The sequence below is a fragment of the Hoplias malabaricus genome, chromosome Y (assembly GCF_029633855.1).
Source record: "Hoplias malabaricus isolate fHopMal1 chromosome Y, fHopMal1.hap1, whole genome shotgun sequence".
Classification (NCBI taxonomy): Eukaryota; Metazoa; Chordata; class Actinopteri; order Characiformes; family Erythrinidae; genus Hoplias; species Hoplias malabaricus.
This window is the reverse complement of record NC_089820.1, coordinates 21,120,305-21,139,439: the sequence shown is the minus strand read 5'-3', so window position 1 is coordinate 21,139,439 and position 19,135 is coordinate 21,120,305. Positions and strand designations below refer to the sequence as shown.

General features: G+C 41.6%; 1 protein-coding gene across 4 annotated transcripts in view; it reads left to right on the top strand.

Moving 5' to 3' along the window:
• LOC136678133 (rhotekin-like) overlaps nucleotides 1–19,135 on the top strand; it is a 93,696-nt gene that overhangs the window by 4,538 nt on the left and 70,023 nt on the right. The window contains exon 1 of one of the 4 annotated variants that reach the window (XM_066656009.1): nucleotides 17,748–18,316. The exons of the other annotated variants lie outside the window; for them this stretch is intronic. Within the exon in view, the coding sequence (XP_066512106.1) occupies nucleotides 18,218–18,316 (99 nt within the window). The 5' untranslated portion in view covers nucleotides 17,748–18,217. Of the gene's footprint in view, nucleotides 1–17,747; nucleotides 18,317–19,135 lie in introns of those variants that run through there. 4 annotated transcript variants of the gene reach the window in all.

Here is a 19,135-nt window from a genome sequence, read left to right as displayed (position 1 = left end):
AGAAACAAACTGTACAGGAGAGAAACATTTAAATATGTTTTTAACAACTGCCAATTTTGAGCCAGATTCACTGCCGCAGTTGCCTTTGGGATCAATAAAAATGGACCTTAAAGGTAACACTAAAAAAGATTTAGTATTTTTGCTGCTAGGCTCCCTCTACAGTTGCCAAGTGTATTTCACTTTTTGTGAGGTCCGGGTGGTTTCCTACCCTACTAGAAAAGTTGCATAGTGCAGTTTCTGCAGTGCTGAGCCTAGAGTAGCAATGACAGAAACTGTTTTACAGGTTAGTGAAGCATCCCAATGATTTTACAGATGTAACAGTACTACAGTCACCTTATTTATAAGTCTTAAAAGTCTTATTTTAAAATAAAGGTGGCAAATTATTTTAGAGACACTCCATTTCATTAAAGAGCAGGCTGTGCTCATCAGGAGGGTGAAGGCTTTTTGTTCCTGAAGCTGAGAAGGCTATTGCTTTAAGTAAATGGAAAAGGATGCAATGTTAATAAACTAACAGGACAATGTTAGACATGTGTTGTTTAGACCCAGCGTTTGCTCTAGTGTTAGTCAGTGTTCCTTCACCTGAAAGCCATTGTAGGTCAAACCTCCTCCTAATTTTAGATGTGAAAAACAGATTTCCGGCTTTGATTCATGTGAGCGTGGTTTCCAGGATCCTTTCTGTGCTTGGCCTGTGGTTATATTCTGCCATACACAGAACAGCCGAAACGTTGTAATCTCATTGTTTTTATTCCCTCTCTTGAACATATATGTGCACTTTGTAGTTCTGTGATTACAGAGTATAGTCCATCTGGTGCACTGCACTTGTTAGCCTTGTAACACTTTTGAACCTGTTTTTCAAAGTTTAGACCACCATAGGGCCACTAGAAAGCAGTTCTGATTTGTGAAGTAGATCATTCTCAGTATAGGGGTGGTGTGTTAATGTGTGTTGTGCTGGTACATGTGGATCAGACACAGCAGTGCTGCTGGAGTTTTTAATGCCTTCAGTGTCACTGCTGGACTGAGACTAATCCAGCAACCAAAAATATTCCATTGACAGCATACTTTGTCCACTGATGAAGGACTAGAAAACTGTTGCTGCACAGCTCCTGTCTCTTTTTCTTTTCTCCTGTCTGTTTCTTTTGCTGGAGGAACTTTGAATGCATATCCTCTCTGCTCAATAGTTTTCAGTCCTGTGTTTAGTGAGGTCAAAACGTTTGCTCTGAAGCTAACAGCTCTCATTTGCAATCATTTGGCTGCGTATTAGCAGCAAGGAATGCAAAAACTTCCCTTTTGGACCGACTGTACCTCCGGGCCCTGAAGAACAATGGAGAATCACTAAGTACTGAGGCCCAGACAGAAGTGCAGGCTTGAGGACCTGAGCTGGGGAGACTGTGAGTCTCTGGCACAGTGTCTCTGCATGTGAACTCCAGAGTGGAGGCTAGTTCTCAACACACTGAGGCCAAAGAAGCCCTGTTCTTTAAGGGACATCTTTAGTATTCAAGGCCTGATTCCCCTACCGAGCAGCTGATTGGGAAATAGGTTTTATGCCCAAGCCTTGGGCTCAAGAAGTGTGTTAGGCAGTCCTTCTAGTCATGGGTACAACATCCTGCAATTGTTCACTGTTCAAACTATTTTGTTAAAGGGAGAGGAAGAAATATCTATAGTAAGAGCCTTTTTACCAAACTCATTCTTGGCACCAGAGCTGAGGAAAGCTTTGTCCAGTGTCTCAGTTGAACTCTCTGTGTCAAATCCTTTGCTAAACTTGTGAACCCGCACATCAAAGAAGGACCTTGATCTGTTGCTTGCTTCGGTAGTCGACTCAGGAAGGTATTTGAGTGGCTGATTAGGATGGGAAGTGTTTCACTGTGTTTTCTGAGTTTTCATTACATCACTCTGCATCAGTGGATGTGGAAAAACAATGCCAACCAATTATAAGATGTTTTACCATCTCCACCCATCATCAGACTAGATGAGCTGGCTAGGCTAGCTCAGAAACATTCAAGTCTCACTCTGTACACTCTGTATCCACATTTAACGGATTCCCTGCCTCTTTTAAACATCTATTCCAAAGGTTTGAGAGCATATCACTTACTGGGAGCAACAGGTGAGAAACCATGTTTACAGTGGGTTAGAGGAAGTGCATTGGAGATAATGCATAACTGTGCTTTGTATGTGGGAAAGTAATTGAATCTCATTAATGTAAACAGAAAGTGTATCCAGTGTTATCCAGATACAATACACATGCTAATGCCAGGTGTAAACAGGCCCATTGTGTTAGTGACAGTTTAAAGTTCGCAGAGGAAGTGTGTTTTAGTCTTTGTCCTCCCAGGCTGCTAGCACTACGGAGGCCTAGTGTGTGGGTAGAATTAGCAAAGAATGAAAATACAGAGACAAAAATGTCAAATCTCATCAGTAATTGTAGAATCAGACATGTACTTATTATCTCATTTTGCAGTGAAATACTGGGAGCTGCTCTTCCTTTCAGAATAAATACAGTCTTTATCCGGAGTGTAGGAATGTATTATGGTGACACAGTTGCTATTAGGCTATTGACCTATTCTTCCACCAGAGCACAAGGACATCAAGATGTAAAGTGCATTCTTATCTTATCAGGACAGTGCAGAGCTCGCTTTCTGGCCATTGCCTTGGACAGTTAATGGTAGCTTTGTTCTTAAGTACGTCTCATGCCATTGATCATGTCAGTCTAATGATGTTTTTCATAGAGAAGCAGACAGAGCTGCTCCTGTCCAAGTGTTTATTTCAAGGGCCAACTATCAGATCACAGCTTGACCTGCTTTTAAACTGGTGGGGCATTTTAGCATGGTCTTTATTAGAGGTGGTATGTTCCTTCTTTTTTTTTTTTTTTTTTTTTTTTTTTTTTTTTTTTTTTTTAGGATTTATAATCCTCTTCCTGCAGTAGAGATGCTTTTGGAGATGGCTTGATACAAAAACATTTGTCTGTAGTTGTAGGCATATGTCCAGGAAGACATTCTGTCTATGGAAAGTTTTCCCTGTGTTCGCTTGGGTTTCCTCCGGGTGCTCTGGTTTATTCCCACGGTCCAAAAACACACGTTGGTAGGTGGATTGGTGACTAAAAAGTGTTCGTAGGTGTGAGTGTGTGTCGCCCTGTGAAGGACTGGCGCCCCCTCCAGGGTTGTTCCTGCTTTATGCCCAGTGATTCCGGGTAGGCTCCGGACCCACTGCGACCCTGAACTGGATAAGGGCTTAGAGATAACGAATGACATGTTCGTGTGGTGCTGTTTATGTTCTGCAAGATGAATGAATACACAGTATATGCCATGGATGAGAATTTCCTATTTGAAAATATAGTGTTCCAAAGACAGTCCCAAACAGGCAGATTCAGAGAGTGAGGGTTTTGTGCATCATAAACCTAAGGAAACAATCACTGTAGCTTGTCAGCTTTTTACAGGTAAGCTCTTACTGCAGAACTGCTGGAGGATTTAGTGGTGGTGTAGTGTTACCTCTAAGCCACTAAATATGTAATATTATATGTGTAATTCTGATGCACAGAGATGAGTTATCAGGGATTACATCCATGGTAAAAGAGGATTTTGGGTGTATGTTTTAATAAATTATATTCTAAATATACCATATTAATCCTGTTTTAATTATAATTTAAATTAATTCAAATTTCCATTTTAAACATTTAGCAGACAATCTTATCCAGATCTGCTCACAGGTTTATCATTTTAAAGATTTTGACAGATGTAGTGTAGGGTCTTGACCACACCATATAGTTGGTGTACTGTGTTTAGATTGAACCCTAGTCTTTCCCATTACAGTGCACCAACCATAGAATTACTGTCTGAAACACGCTGCTTTATCCTGAAAGAACTCTCCATGCTCAAAGGCCTAATTGTAACTTCTGGATTACTGTCACATTCCTAGGTTCTTTACGTTGATTTTCTGAAGAGGATTTAATTTTATCTTCTTCTTTAGAGGACCATCTTCCAGATCCCAGGGATTGAGACAGGATTAAGGCCCCATAGAAAACAGAATACTCTCGGTTCTGAGTGTAGTATTTTGTCATCTTGTTTCTTGAGATTCAGCCTCTTCGTGATGAGTGCTCTTTAAGAGCTTCAGAATAGAGATGTTTTCTGAAAAGTCACTGCCTGAGGCAGGAAATTACTTGCCCTCCTCGTGTTCTCTAAATAATGGGATATGGCCACAATTTTTATCATGTACTTAGAATAAGTGAATGTGGTTTGATTATAGTGACCAAAATATATAAAAAAACTGTACAAATGTTAGAATGGGGCGGCACGGTGGTGCAGCAGGTAGTGTCGCAGTCACTCCAGCACACGGGCCTGGAGGTTGTGGGTTCGATTCCCGCTCCGGGTGACCGTCTGTGAGGAATGTGGTGTGTTCCCTCTGTGTCTTCGTGGGTTTCCTCTGGGTGCTCCGGTTTCCTCCCACAGTCCAAAAACACACGTTGGTAGGTGGATTGGTGACTCAAAAGTGTGTGTGTGTGTCTGTGTTGCCCTGTGAAGGACTGGCGCCCCCTCCAGGGTGTATTTCCGCCTTGCGCCCAATGATTCCAGGTAGGCTCTGGACCCACCGCGACCCTGAACTGAATAAGGGTTAATGAATGAATGATAAGTTTGAGATGACTAAATAAATTGATAGATTTAGTGGTTACGTGTTGTTGGGTTTTTTGGTCTATTTAGTATTTATGTGTAACACTGAAAAAATGAACTTACTGAGAGCAATTTTCACTGGAATTTAAACCATATAAAGTGGTCTCTGTTTTGCGCAGTACTGAGTCAGTTACACCGTTTTACCACAAAACAAAACAATGAAGCAAAGACGAGTTGAGACGAGTTTGAATAACTGATATGAAAGTTTGATATTAGAGAATGATATTAAAAGTTTATGCAGAGAATTCATACAGAGATCTGGGATAGAATATAAAATAAATCAAACTCCTTTAATTTATCGACATTGCGTTCTGTTGTTATGCAATCCCCACTTTTCCTATAGTTTTCTTTCTCTACTCATCTGCGTACTGTGTCATTCAACAAGACTTTGGACTACTGTCCACCAAAAGCACACCATTGTTCTCTAACTAACAACTGGGTCTTCTTGGTCAGGGTGGATGTCTACAGCTGCTGTGCGGGGATAAGTCACGTCAGTTCTGGACAGTGACCAGACCATGACGTATCCTGAATTCATTACGGTGACATAAACACTACCTTGTTAACAATGGAAAACTGGCTGATGAAACATAAACAAAAGTCCTCATGAGTTTTATTTGAATACTTCAGGAATGCAGTTATTGATCTGTAACCACCCTCACCCTCCCATGACCCAACAGTACTTGGGATTGGCATTTGGATGTGGTTCAGGCTCAGGAACACATGAAGATCCATAGGAAATCCCTTTTGGCTGTAAAATAACTGACGAAGCTGCCTTGAGTTCCATTGTTGAGAGGCTTATATTAAGTGAATCCATTTTATATCTCATTCTAATTAATGACAAAACTCAGTGTACGGCTTGCTGCCCTCAGTACAGGCCTGAAGACTGTGTACAACTGTGGCCTCGCAGTTGAGGAACCCCCACTTAAATATTCATAGCCCCTTCTACAGTAGTGACACTTTGTGTGTGTGCCCCGAGGCCAGTGTGATTTTATATTCCCCAGTGTGAAGCTGGTTTTACTGCTACTGATTTTTTCCCCCATTGACCCTCTTGGTTAATCAGCCTGATGTTGCCTGCTGGGTTTGACCTGGGCCAGTATTTGCTTGACCCGGGACAATCACCTGTAAGACTTTATTCCATGACATTTACTGCAGCAGAAGAGTCTGAGCCACAGGGAGTAGATCAGTATGGTCACGGTCTGATAGAGTGGCGGTATTTTGTTAACGTTTCACTTGATTTACTCATGCCTTTTGTCTGTTACCCCCTACTGCTTGCTTTTGAGGAGCACTCTAACTTTTAATCTAAATTACTGATAAGAATGTGCCAGGTTCATTTGTGTAGAGTCTTGCTTAAAGGAAACAAGGTCTGAATCTAGCGCTGTTACTCTGTTAAAATGTGTATTCTGATGTCCCCCAGAGTTGTATGAACTACTGCATCGGTTGTAAACACACCTACTGCCTCCTATGAAAGTGCTGTGGTAGTCTCTAGGGTAAGATTTCATCATTTAAAAAGCAATCATATTCAAGACCTCCTTCTTGAATATTTATGAATGACTATAAGTACTTGAATAGATATTTGTGGGTGGATTACTGATTGTTGGGTATTTATTTATTTATTTATTTATTTTTTCTAGCTAAATGGTTACTTAAGGGCGACACGGTGACGCAGCAGGTAGTGTCGCAGTCACACAGCTCCAGGGGCCTGGAGGTTGTGGGTTTGATTCCCGCTCCGGGTGACTGTCTGTGAGGAGTGTGGTGTGTTCTCCCTGTGTCTGTGTGGGTTTCCTCCGGGTGCTCCGGTTACCTCCCACAGTCCAAAAACACACGTTAGTAGGTGGATTGGCGACTCAAAAGTGTCTGTAGGTGTGAGTGAATGTGTGTGTGTGTGTCTGTGTTGCCCTGTGAAGGACTGGCGCCCCCTTCAGGGCGTATTCCCAACTTGCGCCCAATGATTCTAGGTAGGCTCTGGACCCACCACGACCCTGAACTGGATAAGGGTTACAGATGAATGAATGAATGAATGAATGAATGAATAGTTACTTTTAATGATCAAACTGAGTATATAGCAAATGTGCGGTGTCAATTACCGTGCTCAATTAAAGCAATAGAATAACTGAATTTATCCCTTTCTCCAAAAATCCCCTCCATCTGATTCTGGTTTGATATTTAAGAAGGAGCCACAGCTTTGATGAAGCCTGTAGGTTTTCGCTGCTATAGGACAATAGTGAGTGTGGTGTTCTTGTGTAATATTTACCCTGATGTCTCCTCCTCCTCCACCTACACACTTCCTTTTGCTATGGGCCTAGGTAACGTTTACAGTATTGACTGGATTTACAAGAACAGGGTGATAAGTTAATACAAGCCAGCGATGCAAACTGACCTCATGGTGTCTGTTTTGTAATTCGTTTACTTGGTGTTTCGTCTCTTGGCTGATGATGAACCACATTCTCAAAACCCAGGCTGTAGACTTAAGTGACTCACCAGTGACAGAGTTGTAAATCCAGCAAATCTGTCCAAACTCAGTGTTATTGTTGAAAACCCATATTAAAAGCCTGTAAAGGAAACAGAATTTTCCCTCACTTTGAGTTGTATGCACATGTAGCGCAGTCCGTACAGTAAATGTGTGGAAACAATTCTGCAGAACAACAGCCAGTTTGCACATTACAAAAAAATAAAAATAGAAACAAATTGGTTGTGTTTTTTAGATGACTGTGCCAAATATATATTCTGTGTAAAAGAGTATAGTACAGTACTAATACTTCATTACTGGGTATTTTTATGCTTATTTTGATAACCATTTTCTTTAATCATCTCTAAATGTCATTTACTAAAGTAGCTTTAGGCCTCTGGGCTGTGTTCCCGCCTGATTACATTACTTGGCTCCTCACCTCAGTTCTTCACACAAAGAGTTTGTTCATCACTATTTTCATGGCTAAAAGACAGCCCTGATTTAGTGTTGTTCCTCGGTCGCAGTCCATTGGGTTATGATTATGATTCATTTCTCCGCAGTGATCAGCCGTGACGGTGTCGAATCAGAGGCGGAAGGCTGAGGCAGGTATCGACCTGACTGAAGTGGTCTGTCTCACTGACTCATTGAAGTATGCTCTGTTTCTGGTTCACTGACTGAGGGCAGTGTTTTTCCCGCACTTTTCCTTCAGGCGATTTGACTGGCTTCTGAGTCTATAGGTCAGGACTGATGGGTGAGGACTATGAAAACAATGTCATCATACTTCGGTCCTAGTGCTTGCTTAATCTCGACAGGTGTTGGCTTTGTGAGATTGTTGTGCCATGTCCACATCCCTGCTGAGTGACTACGTGTTATGGAAAGGTTTAATCCTTTAAAGGAAACATAACCGATTTTGGAGAACTGTTCTCACAGCAGATCAAACGCCCCCTCTCACTTGTGTTCATTCAGAAGCTCATCAGCTTCCCAAACAGCGAGCATATATCAGTCCACTGGCATAAATAGGCTGGCACACCACTGACTGTAGACCACTGCTGGTCCACCATCGGACCACTCAGATTACTCTCCTGTACGGGATATAACTCATTTTTAATCTCCTCAAACATTTTACATTCACAGAGACATTTATTCTGGAAAACAAACTAATACAGATATTAGCAACAACTATGAGAGATATAACAATGAGTATAAGCCTGATATAAAATGATTAAATGCTAAACATTTTGACACTGTGCTGGATTAAAATTATTTACTAATCTTATTTATAAAGGACAACAAAAAAACCTAATGAAGGAAAAAAATGTAAATTAAACTGTGAATGGAAAAGTGCTAAAATGTGGCATTTTGTCTAAAATTCTGTTTAATCACCAGTGGTCCGCCCAGAAAACGCTGTGCAAAACACTAGTGGACCAAAAGTGGTCAGCTGTCTCCCTGCTATCTGGGTTTTAAGGTGGAATGGTATGTTTGAGTAAGATGCCGACTGTAGTTTGTATTTGGTTGAAGTTTAATTTATCTGTATGCCTTTATTCACTGTTTGAATTACCTCAGAAATTCGGAGGGGGGGGCATGCAGACTGACCAATTAAATGTTTACAGAGAAGTTTATCGACCAATAACGGTAGCTCTACAGTCAGACCGTCCAATCAGAAGATTTTAAGCTACTTCACCACGCCCCCTTCTCACTCAAGCGAACTAATCGGAGTAGGGGAGGGCGGGACTAGTTTGTGAACGAAACTTATCGAAGTTCTATGTCAGCTCTAGAAAAACAAAATCCCGGACGTTTGTGAAATTCCGACCTGACAATTTTTTAAGTCTAAAAAAAGAGGACATGTCCGGGTAAAAGAGGACGTCTGGTCACCCTACCTTAAGTAATGTAACTCGGGGGTAGAATGCTATGTTTGAGGAAGAAGTTGACTGGAGCTTGTATGTGGCGGACGTTAACTGACGTGAATTCACTGTTTGAATGACCACAGAAGCTCATTTGTAACTCAAGCCCCTGTACCCTGCATACACTCATATGTAGTAGTGCGGTTCTGTTGAGCCTTGACCATACTCCTGCTGCTGTTGTCTGCCGTGTGGTACAGCTGTGTTTTGACAGTGTTTTTTTGTTTTTTTTTCTCTCAGTTTCTTGCCCGCGGCACAGTGAGTGAGTTGGGACCCCCCCCCCCCAACTCAGTCCACTGCCGAGAGTCCTGTCGTGTCTAAGACTTCTCCTGGAGCAGCTGTTTTCCCGTCTCCCCTCTTTTTTTTCTGGAAGGGAAACAATATCAAAAAGAGCCATTAAAAACACTGGCGCCTTTGCTCTGACGCTGCACTCCTGGCTGTATTTGAGTGAGGCTGCTATAAGAGTTTGTGGTTCCATTAGGCCACGCAGTGGGGTGTATTCGTATTTCGTGTGTGTGTGTGTGAGATTCAGAGTGCTTTACCTCGTTAAAGTTCTGGAAACAGCTGTACACAGGCCAGGGAAAGCGTCCACAAGAGGGAGCTCTTGTACTGTATCAGGAGGAGCAGCACATTAACTGGTCTGGACAAAGTTTTGGAAAGAATAAGGAATGGAGTTATTCCTTTTTTTCTGTTGTACTGAGTATTTCCTTAAGGTCGCCTTGGCAGTCAGCGCAGTCTCAGGGAAGAATGAATATGCACTACTGTTTAAATGTGTGCAGCCACTTAATATTGTTCATTTTAGTTGTACAATTAACACTTTTTTGTGGTTGAAACCAACTTATAATATGCAGCAAATAGGCAGTAAACGTATTGGCCCAATGATGATCTGTCACTGTCTATGTGGGTGAAGTGGTTACAGAAGATGACCTAATAAAAGGTTTGGAGTTTCCCGTTTCTCATTGGCCCCTCCAGTTTTGAAAAATGATCAGTAGTATATCTGATTTATTTAATGGAATAATACAGAATGATTGAATATAACATTAATGACCCACACCATGTGCTGGAAGAAGACAACTATGAATAATAGGGTTCTGCCACAATGAGAAGTCTGGAAATGAAATCAGTGAATTTTACCATGAAGTACAATAAGATGTGTGTGTGTGTGCACATTTGGGTGTGTGAGAAAGGCAGGAATGTTTGAGCACATTTAGGGCTGATTTGTAGCAGTTGAGGACTCGTGGAGCTGTGCCAGATCACACGGACTGCAGCTGACTTCGAGCTGGAAGGTCTCCAGAGGAGGGAGAAAGAAAAAGACAGACAGAGAGAAAAGAGGGAGAGAGACCGAAGGATACCCCCACAGGAAACGCTACGTCGGGGAGCATGTGGAGAGCGTTAGCTGTGGCGCTGACTGTGGACCAGGTGGGAAAACTGGAGACCCCAGATGGCCTTAAAGCACACATTTTAAAAAATAAATTCGAGTTGTTGAAAACACTAATGTAATCTGTGAGAAACATAATGAAAGTTAGCACCATGCCAACTGAATAGTCCGTTTGCGTCAAACTACAGAGTGGTAGTGCATGGAGCTGATGCTGATTTGAGCTTTGGCGCTTTAAAATGTGATGATGAGGCATTCAGTTTGCACAATGCTTAACTGTGGATTACTTGTCAGCTTCTTTATTAATCTCATTCACACACTTGACCCTTGACTCTTAGGATATGGGAAAGGTTGTGTACAGTTGATCTTAAGCCAGACATTTCCTTTAATCCATGCAGAGACAAGACTGACCTTAGCTATAGATGATTAAGGAGAACTCTTTGTTCAGTGTTTCCCAGTTTATAAACAGAGTGCTAGAGGAAATGATCAGGTAACGTGTAGGGTACAGTGTGTTCAGCACGTTGTTGTTGAGTATGTGATCATTGCGCTGCTCATTCATTTTCCTGTTGTGTGTTTTTGTAATCAGACATAGCCTGGTCATATATCATAATACCCTTCTTTCATCTCTCAGCGCTGATGAATCTCGGGTCATCAGCGGCTGAGTTTCAACACTGTTTTGATCCCTGTGCCTGCAGGAGAGAGCACTGACGTCATAAAATGAAACAGGTGTCTCTCTCTCTCTCTCTCTCTCTCCCCCCCCCCGTCTTTTCACCCTTCCCCCTAAACACACACACACAGTTTTACTGATTAGTCAGATTGCTATATGAGTTTTGTTTTATCGTGAAAGAGGCATAATCTCCTTTTGATGTGTGTTGTGTAAATGTAGATTTCGACTCTCTTTTGTGGCTGGGACTCAGTTTACAGATGGGGCATGGAGCAGCAGAAGCTCTTTGTAGTCTCAGGGCCCTTGCCTCGCCCCAGCTGTTTGTTCTACAGATGTGTTCTTCACAGGCCCGTCCCACGAGCTCCAGACCTGTTCACTGTGCTCATGTCTGAAACAGACAGCTCACAGATGATCAGTGATTAACATTAAGTCCTTAATATTCAAAGGTTTCACTAACATAATGCCGATCGATTGTAGCTACACATGTTTAATTTGATGTTGTTATTATTACTGACGAGTGGTTATTTCATCTTATTCCGGGGCCAGAGTGGTGACGTATCATTTTAGGAACGGAATAATAACAACATTAACTTTAGAAATATCAGACAGATCTTGGGGCACACCTTGAGCAGGAAAACTGCTAAAAATATATGAATTCAAAAAGTGCCATGAGAGGTTCTTGAGTACAGCCATTATGTTCTAGGAAAAAAAAAAAAAACATTTCTGGTTCCCTGAAGAGCCATGTTACTTAAAGAGATGTGGAAAAGGAAAAAATGTCAAACTCACACCTCTTATTTATAAGATTTTCTCAATAATTCAAAGAAGTGAGAGCTTATTGCTCTGTTGTTGGAGGAGAATTATGAGGGGAAATCCTCAGAGTCTGGATCCATGGTTTTCTTCAAGGAAGAAAACATTACAGTAGCTATCACCAGTGGGTAAGTGAGATGTGTTTTGATGAAGCCTGGTTGAATGAGTGGTTTGGGAGTTTAAACTGTGGTATAGATGATAATGTAAACCATACAGCTCTGAATTAAGTATTGGCAAATTGGCACAGCTTCTTCTAACTGGTTACATTAAGAACAATGACACTCAATGAGTGAAGCTGATCCTTTTTCAACTAAAAAGCAAGTAACAACAAGGGGAAACCGATATAATGCCGTTTTGATTGGAATCTGCTCCTCTGTCTGAACATGGCTTTACACAGAGCACAGGTCCAGTGTTTTCTTGCTCTAGTTTCTTTACATCGAAACAGCTCTATGCTGTGCCTGAAGTGTTATGGTCACACATTCCTCCAGCATGGCATTTCCTTACCCCACCCTCTGAAGTTCTTGAACTTGCCACCGAAGCACCCCAGCATTTATCAACCAGGCCTCGCAGACAACCACTTCTCAATGTTCTCTCTCTCTCTCTCTCTCTCTCTCTCTCTCTCCTGATTGCAAAAAAGGAAATGTCCCCCTCTACACTTACCCTACTTCCGTTCAGGAACAAAGACCTGCCAGGCATTGTTAATGACTGCAGCTCCTTCTTAAGCAATGACTGTTTAAGACTTGTAATGTGCCAGCTTTGATGAACATAAGGTTCTTTTGTGGGTCTTCCAGCAGCTGATGTCCAAAACAGAGTTGTGTCGCATACCCCGTCTGCTCATGTTTGACCTCAGTTCTGGGATCCTGCTGTTACGCAATGGGATTAAGATGATGGAAAATGCCAGTATTAGTTTATTACTGGATATAGCTACATGGAGTTGTTAAGTAATCTCAAAGGGACTTTGTGTGTGTATCACTGGAATCTTGTGCTAGCATTTCTCCTGCAGTGTTACTATCAGTGTGTGAAGAGTGGGAGAAGAGGGTTGCGTTGACACAATGGGCAGCACTTTGAACACATTTTATAAGTGGTCAGAAACTTGTAAATACCTCATGAAAGAATAAAGTTACATTAAAACACAAGCACACCATTGTTTTTCTTGTGAAATTCCCAATTAGTTTGATGTGTCACATGACCCTCTTCCCATTGAAAAAAACAAAAGTTGGATCCAAAATGGCAGACTTCAAAATGGCCACCTCGGTCACCACCCATCTTGAAAAGTTTCCCCCCTCCCATAAACTAATGTGCCACAAACAGGAAGTTAATATCACCAACCATTCCAATTTTATTAAGGTGTATCCATATAAATGTCCCAGTCTGTAGTTTAAGCCTCACAAACTGTTATCCATAAAACTGGACAAAGGGTATGTTGCATGGTTAAAAACAGAACCGGCAGCCATCATGAAGGCTAAATTCTACTGTACATTTGTGTCTTTTATAGATTACAGTGTGTCTGAAACCTGTAGTTGTAGTTGCTGTAAGCAACTCTGTTGGAGATTGTCTGAGATGAGCTCAGAACATGACAGTGGTTCTGATTCACAGTCATAATATACCTCAGATTTGTGTCATGATTGGTAACTTCCAGTCTTCTCATTGTGTAGTCTGCTAGGCCTCATCTGGCTGAGTGAAAGGGCGATGCAGTGACTCTAAACAGCTCATTTATTGTGTCAGTGAGGAAAGCAGATACAGCGTTACAAAAAGCTGCATAGCAAGAGGCGGACTTCTCGCTCACCCTTCAATTTAGATAATAGCTGTTTTGCACTGTTGTTGGTTCTGAAGAGTTATTTCCGAGACTGTGTGGTGAATAAGCCTTTATTTTGTTTTAGTGTGTGTTTGTAAGCTTATTTAGGTCAAATATCACAGATACTGTCATGTTATGTAACATTTCTTATATATCAGTTAGTGATCAGTGAACTACTTAAAGGAGGGGCTGGGCAATTAATCAAAAATTAATTGAAATAGACATTTTAATTGATGTAATCTTTATTATATCAGTTATTGGTTTTTCCTTTAATTTTGTTTATATCTTTTTGGTTGTTGTTTATCCTGTTAATGTGTCCCCCACTATGTCCTGTGCCCTTAAAACCACTGCACATGTAGTCAATTGATCCTGCCGCATTCAGTCTACCACATGGAAACCACATGGAGGAGAACCTGAACACAGAGGTCAGCCGAGCAATTTGAGCAACTTGTAGCAAAGAAAAATGCTGTGTCTGTCACATGGATGTGTTTTTACTTTAGTGAAGGCAACTCTGAACATGAAGTCAAATGTAAACACATTTAAGCAATTGACGTTAATACCATCAGTGTATTTAAACAGTTTAAGCACAATCACACACCAAATATGAACAGTGCAATCCTAACGACACTATTTCTATGTCCAAAAGTATACACACAACCCTTCTAATGAGGGAATTCAGCTACATGCACTGTAGCTCTACAGGGAAGTGTTTCCAGTGTAATGGGTGCTCTGCAGTGGACACACATAAGCCTAAGGTCACAATGCCCAATGCCAGTCATCAACTAAAGGTGTATAAAGACCCCAGTCTTACTGGTCTGGCCCCGCCCTTTCTGTAGGTCAAGAATGGGATTATTTCAGACTTCAATGGCTTTGGTCCTGAAACATCAAAACAGTCTTTATTCTGTAATGAGAAGACAAATTCTGAACCTTCTTTGTAATCCCTTATGGTTGCTTGGGTTTCATCCACAAACCTTAAGAGTCGAGACCCCCACTTCTACTTTGTTTTCCCAGATAGTGAATACCACATTCCCTGGGTCCTCCTCAGGTTATTTTTCTTTCCGTCTCCAAAGCGTCCTGGAGAACAATAAATCTCCTCTCAGTGTTCCCAGCTTGGTGTCCTCAGATTGCATCGTTAGGTAAAGAGTGGGGATTGGGGCAGAAAGGATAAGTATGTATTGTTTGTTTGATTGTAATTCACAGACATGGTCTGTTGTTTTGCCTATGGTCCTCTCAACATGTGTGAAGAGGTTAGTGTTGTGTTTGAAGCCGGAATCCTGAAGCGTGTGTGATTTGTGGCTGTTTGTGCAGACGGTGTAAAGAATCCATGGAAGGAGCTAGCTCATGTTTTAACGATGTTTGTGCTGGTGGCTCTGGAGTGTCTCGTGGGCTCCGGGGGTGAAAACGCTAACAAAGCAATTGTCAGCATCTGTTTAACCGAAATCTGGAGGACCTTTCTGACACATTTGTCTTTTTAATGAGGCAGGATTGAGAGGTATTTGTGTGCAGTTGTTCAGTATTTTATTGGGGACTTTCTTGAAATCTGGAACATACTAGAAGAATAGCGAAATATGAGTCTAAGACTTCAGCCTAAGCCAGACAGAGCAAAAACACACTCGATCATACGCCATGACTGAGAAGGATCTACTGAGACATTTCAGAATTATCATCAGACTCTTGGGCTGTGCGGCGCAGATGAAGAATTGACCCACTGCTCTCCCCTAAAGCCAACTTGACTGTATGAGACCTGACTGAATTATGCCCTGTTTAAATAATTTAATGGGAATAAAAGATTGATACCAGCTGCTGGCACGTGTTACGCATTTCATCAAAAATACATTGGACTACTGACCTTGTGAAAAATGAAATGTGCATCGGTTTCCATCACAGGTCAAAATCCTCACGCACTTTGACATGGAGAACTTATCATTACACCACTACGTGTTGGGTGCTCAGGATGATGTATTAGTATCTGACTCTAGCCACTGAGTGAGTTGATCATTAGTCTGCAGTCTGGGGCCAGTGGAGCTCAGCGTGTGTGGGACAGATGGCTTCTTTTTGTTTCCTTCAGTAAATGTTCATTGTTGAGGCGTAGGCTGTGAGGCTCTACTAGTGTAGAGGGTTTCATTGTACTTTTATAAGCCAGTTGTGAAAGATTACAGAGAAATAACAACCGAATCGGGACAAGTGCCAGGGGAAGCCATGTTCTTACAAGAATTAATTTTATTTATTTGGTCAAAGCAAGTGCAGTTGGTTTGTTTTGACCGTTGTGTTTTTGTTTTTGATCATTTGCTTAAAAAATGGACATTTGATTACATTTTACATGGTATTAGCTGTTTGTTTTTATAAGGGCGTGTAGTTATTTGTTCTCTTTTCCTCCTCAGTAGTGTTTCTGGTGGTTTCATTGTCCTCCCTCTAGCAGTTGCCCTTTTTGACGTTATTCTTATTATTCATTCTCTATGAACTCTGCAGTGATTTGCTGAAAGCCATATTTACCATCGGCCATTTCATTTCTCTCCTGTTTTAGTATTTGTTTCATACTCCCTTTTCTAAAGTCAAAAATGTGTATTAGATTTTTCTATACCGAGTTAAACTTGTTTTCCTATCACTTGTTTTTTTTTCTAACTTACCAAATCTTTACAAATTTTTTAGTGATTTAATGACACACTTTATGATCATTGTTACAATGTACAATGAAATTTGGCTTCTGCATTTAACACATATTCACACTAGTGATTAGGGACAGTTCATACACACCCGGAGTGTGATGAAGTGAGCAGCCATCCTAAGCACCCAGGGAGCGTTTTGGGGGTTAGTGGCTTTGCTCAAGGGAACTTGATGCCATTGTCGGGATCGAACCAACAACTTTCCAGTACCAAGCCCAGTTCTCTAACCGTTAGGCTGCCCCATGTAAATCCGGTTATCTCAGTCCCATCAGTTGGGTGTTTGCAATTTTGTTTTCCCCTCTTATTTTTTCTTTAGAATTCAAGCTTTCTGTAGTAGAGCCTCATTTTCATTGTTGTTTTTGTTGCCCTTTTGGTTGCTGTTGTTGTCTTGTGGTTGTTGTCCATGACTTCCCAGTAAACAAATAGCTGTTGATTCAACGTTGAAATAACGTAATGACTGCCGTCTAATCAACGTTCTCTTAAGGTTGAAAATGAAAGTTGAAAAGACGTCCAAACACAGACATTGAAAAGACAACTATTAGACGTATTTTGGACGTCCATTGACGTTATTAATTGGTCACCACTTAGCTAACATATAAAGATGGATTTTGGACGTCCATTGACGTTTAAAATATGCCATTGACGGACAGACTACTTTTAGACCTATTTTAGACCTTGTTTACTGGGTTTGGTTGTCACTGTGTTTGATGTTGTTTCTGTCATTGGCATAATGTTGTTATTGGCATTGTACAGTTGTTGTGTTTTTTTTTTTTATTGCTGCCCGAGTCACTTTTCTTGTTTTTTGTCATTTTTATTGTGGTTGTGCTTTATCACTGATATTGCGGTAATTCTTATTTTTTATTCATCTCTTGTATTGTGTCGAAGCAGTTTTTGTTGTTGTCAGTGCCTTTTGTCATTTTCATTGTCATTGCTTTGTTAGAATATTGTCATTTTATGTCATTGTTGTTCACGTTGATGCCAGCGTTGCTCTTGTTGCCGTTTTCGCTGTCGTTAAAGCTGTTGTCAGCGTTGTTGTTTTTTCAATGCTGTTATTTGTCATTGTTGTTGCTGTAGATGCAGTTGTAGACGCTGCCGTCGTCGTCAGTGCTGTTGTTGTTGACGCTACTGTTCATTGTTCGAACGCTGCAGTGGCGCGCGCGTGTGCTCCCTGAGTGAGAGGCGCGTGCTGTGACTCCACTCTCAGTGCGCGCTCGTGCACGTGGAGGCGAGTCGATGCCCTTGCTGAGGGACGGGGACTCCGTTTTCACACACAGCGCAGAGTCCTGCGAAGGAAGGACACCGAGGGGGGACAGTGGATTTAACCCAGAAGTTCCCCTCTCTCCACCGCAGAAGAAAAACTCCTCCCTGCTTCAGCGTTCCGCGCTTTAACTTTACTGTTGTTCGGTGAGGGAAGTTTTGAGGGGAGTTTTTTTCGGTTTGGTGTGACTGAGACACCGTGGACGTCTCCAGTCTCTGAGGAAGGGGAGTCTCGGAGGTGGACGCGACTTTTCTATGTTTATTTGACAGAAAACGAGGCAAATATATAATATATTTATACGGAGACACATTAAACAGGAGCAATTTAACACAATTCTCCAGCAGGAGCTCTGTCGAGTCAACACGGTTGTGTTTTTCCTCTCAGTTTCTTATCAGGTGCTTCGTGAAGTGAAGGAAAAACAAAAACTAACGTGTTTTAAAAGGAAAAACGACTTTAACTCGAACGTTTTAGAATACTTTATTAGAAGAAACGCTTTGAGGGGGTTTTCCTCCGTTTTTATGAGGTGATTCATCGAGTGAGCCGCTGTGGTGTCCGTTATTATGACTGTACAACCGTTATCAAACCGCCCCTCAGAGAGCGACTGAAGAGGAGGAGAAAGTACACTTCAGCATCAGACTTCACTCTTTCTTCCCCGAATGATGCCAATAGACAGACTGGCAGACATGGAAGACAAACTGTGGATTTTAGAGGACCTGAACATGATGTACATCCGCCAGATTGCCTTGAGTTTACAGGTAAACACTGTATTTTGTGAGACCCTCGTTACAGTAAACCACTGTAAAACCAGCTCATGTAGATACAGTGTTGAATTCTGACTTTTAAACCAACCCCAGCGACATTTTTACTAGTGACTTAAATCGTTGGGTGTGAGAGCTCTTTTCTGTGTGATTTGCTTTGGAAGCTCTCTGATGTGGTAGAAGACTTGGTGATTTTAACTCTTCTGTGGCGAAACAAGATGAACTTCTGAATGAATTTAGCACACTGCTGTTTCCTTGTGAGCATTGGGAAACTGGCTTTGAAAAGCTAGCGGATCCTATAACCTCAGCATTTGAGAAATCCTTAGTGTTTCTCCATGTTTGGGCTCCAGCTGCAGCTGCAGTCTAACATATGGACCCATGCAATGTCCCTTGGGAAGTTGTTTGAATGTGGACGTGCTCTGTCGCTGGTCTTTTTAAAGGCCCGAGAGCCAGTTTTATTAGCCTAATGGGTTCAGGTGGGTTTTCTTTTTCTTTTAGTAGTTGTTTAAAGGAAGCTGATTACACAGTTCTTTCTGTTAAACCTCTCACATGAGAACAATGAGAGACGTGGGAAACACTGCTGTGTAGTGGTGCGACTTGCCGTGAACAATTTAAATCACACAAGCTTGCACATACATGGATAGTATACAATGGTCAGTAACTTTAAAGTGACCATACTGACTATACAGGTGCATTTTGTAGTTGTACAATTACAGATTGTAGCCCTTCTGTTGCTCTGCATACTGTTAGCCCACTTTCACCATGTTCTTTAATGGTCAGGACCCCCACAGGACAGATTTTATTTGGATGGCGGAC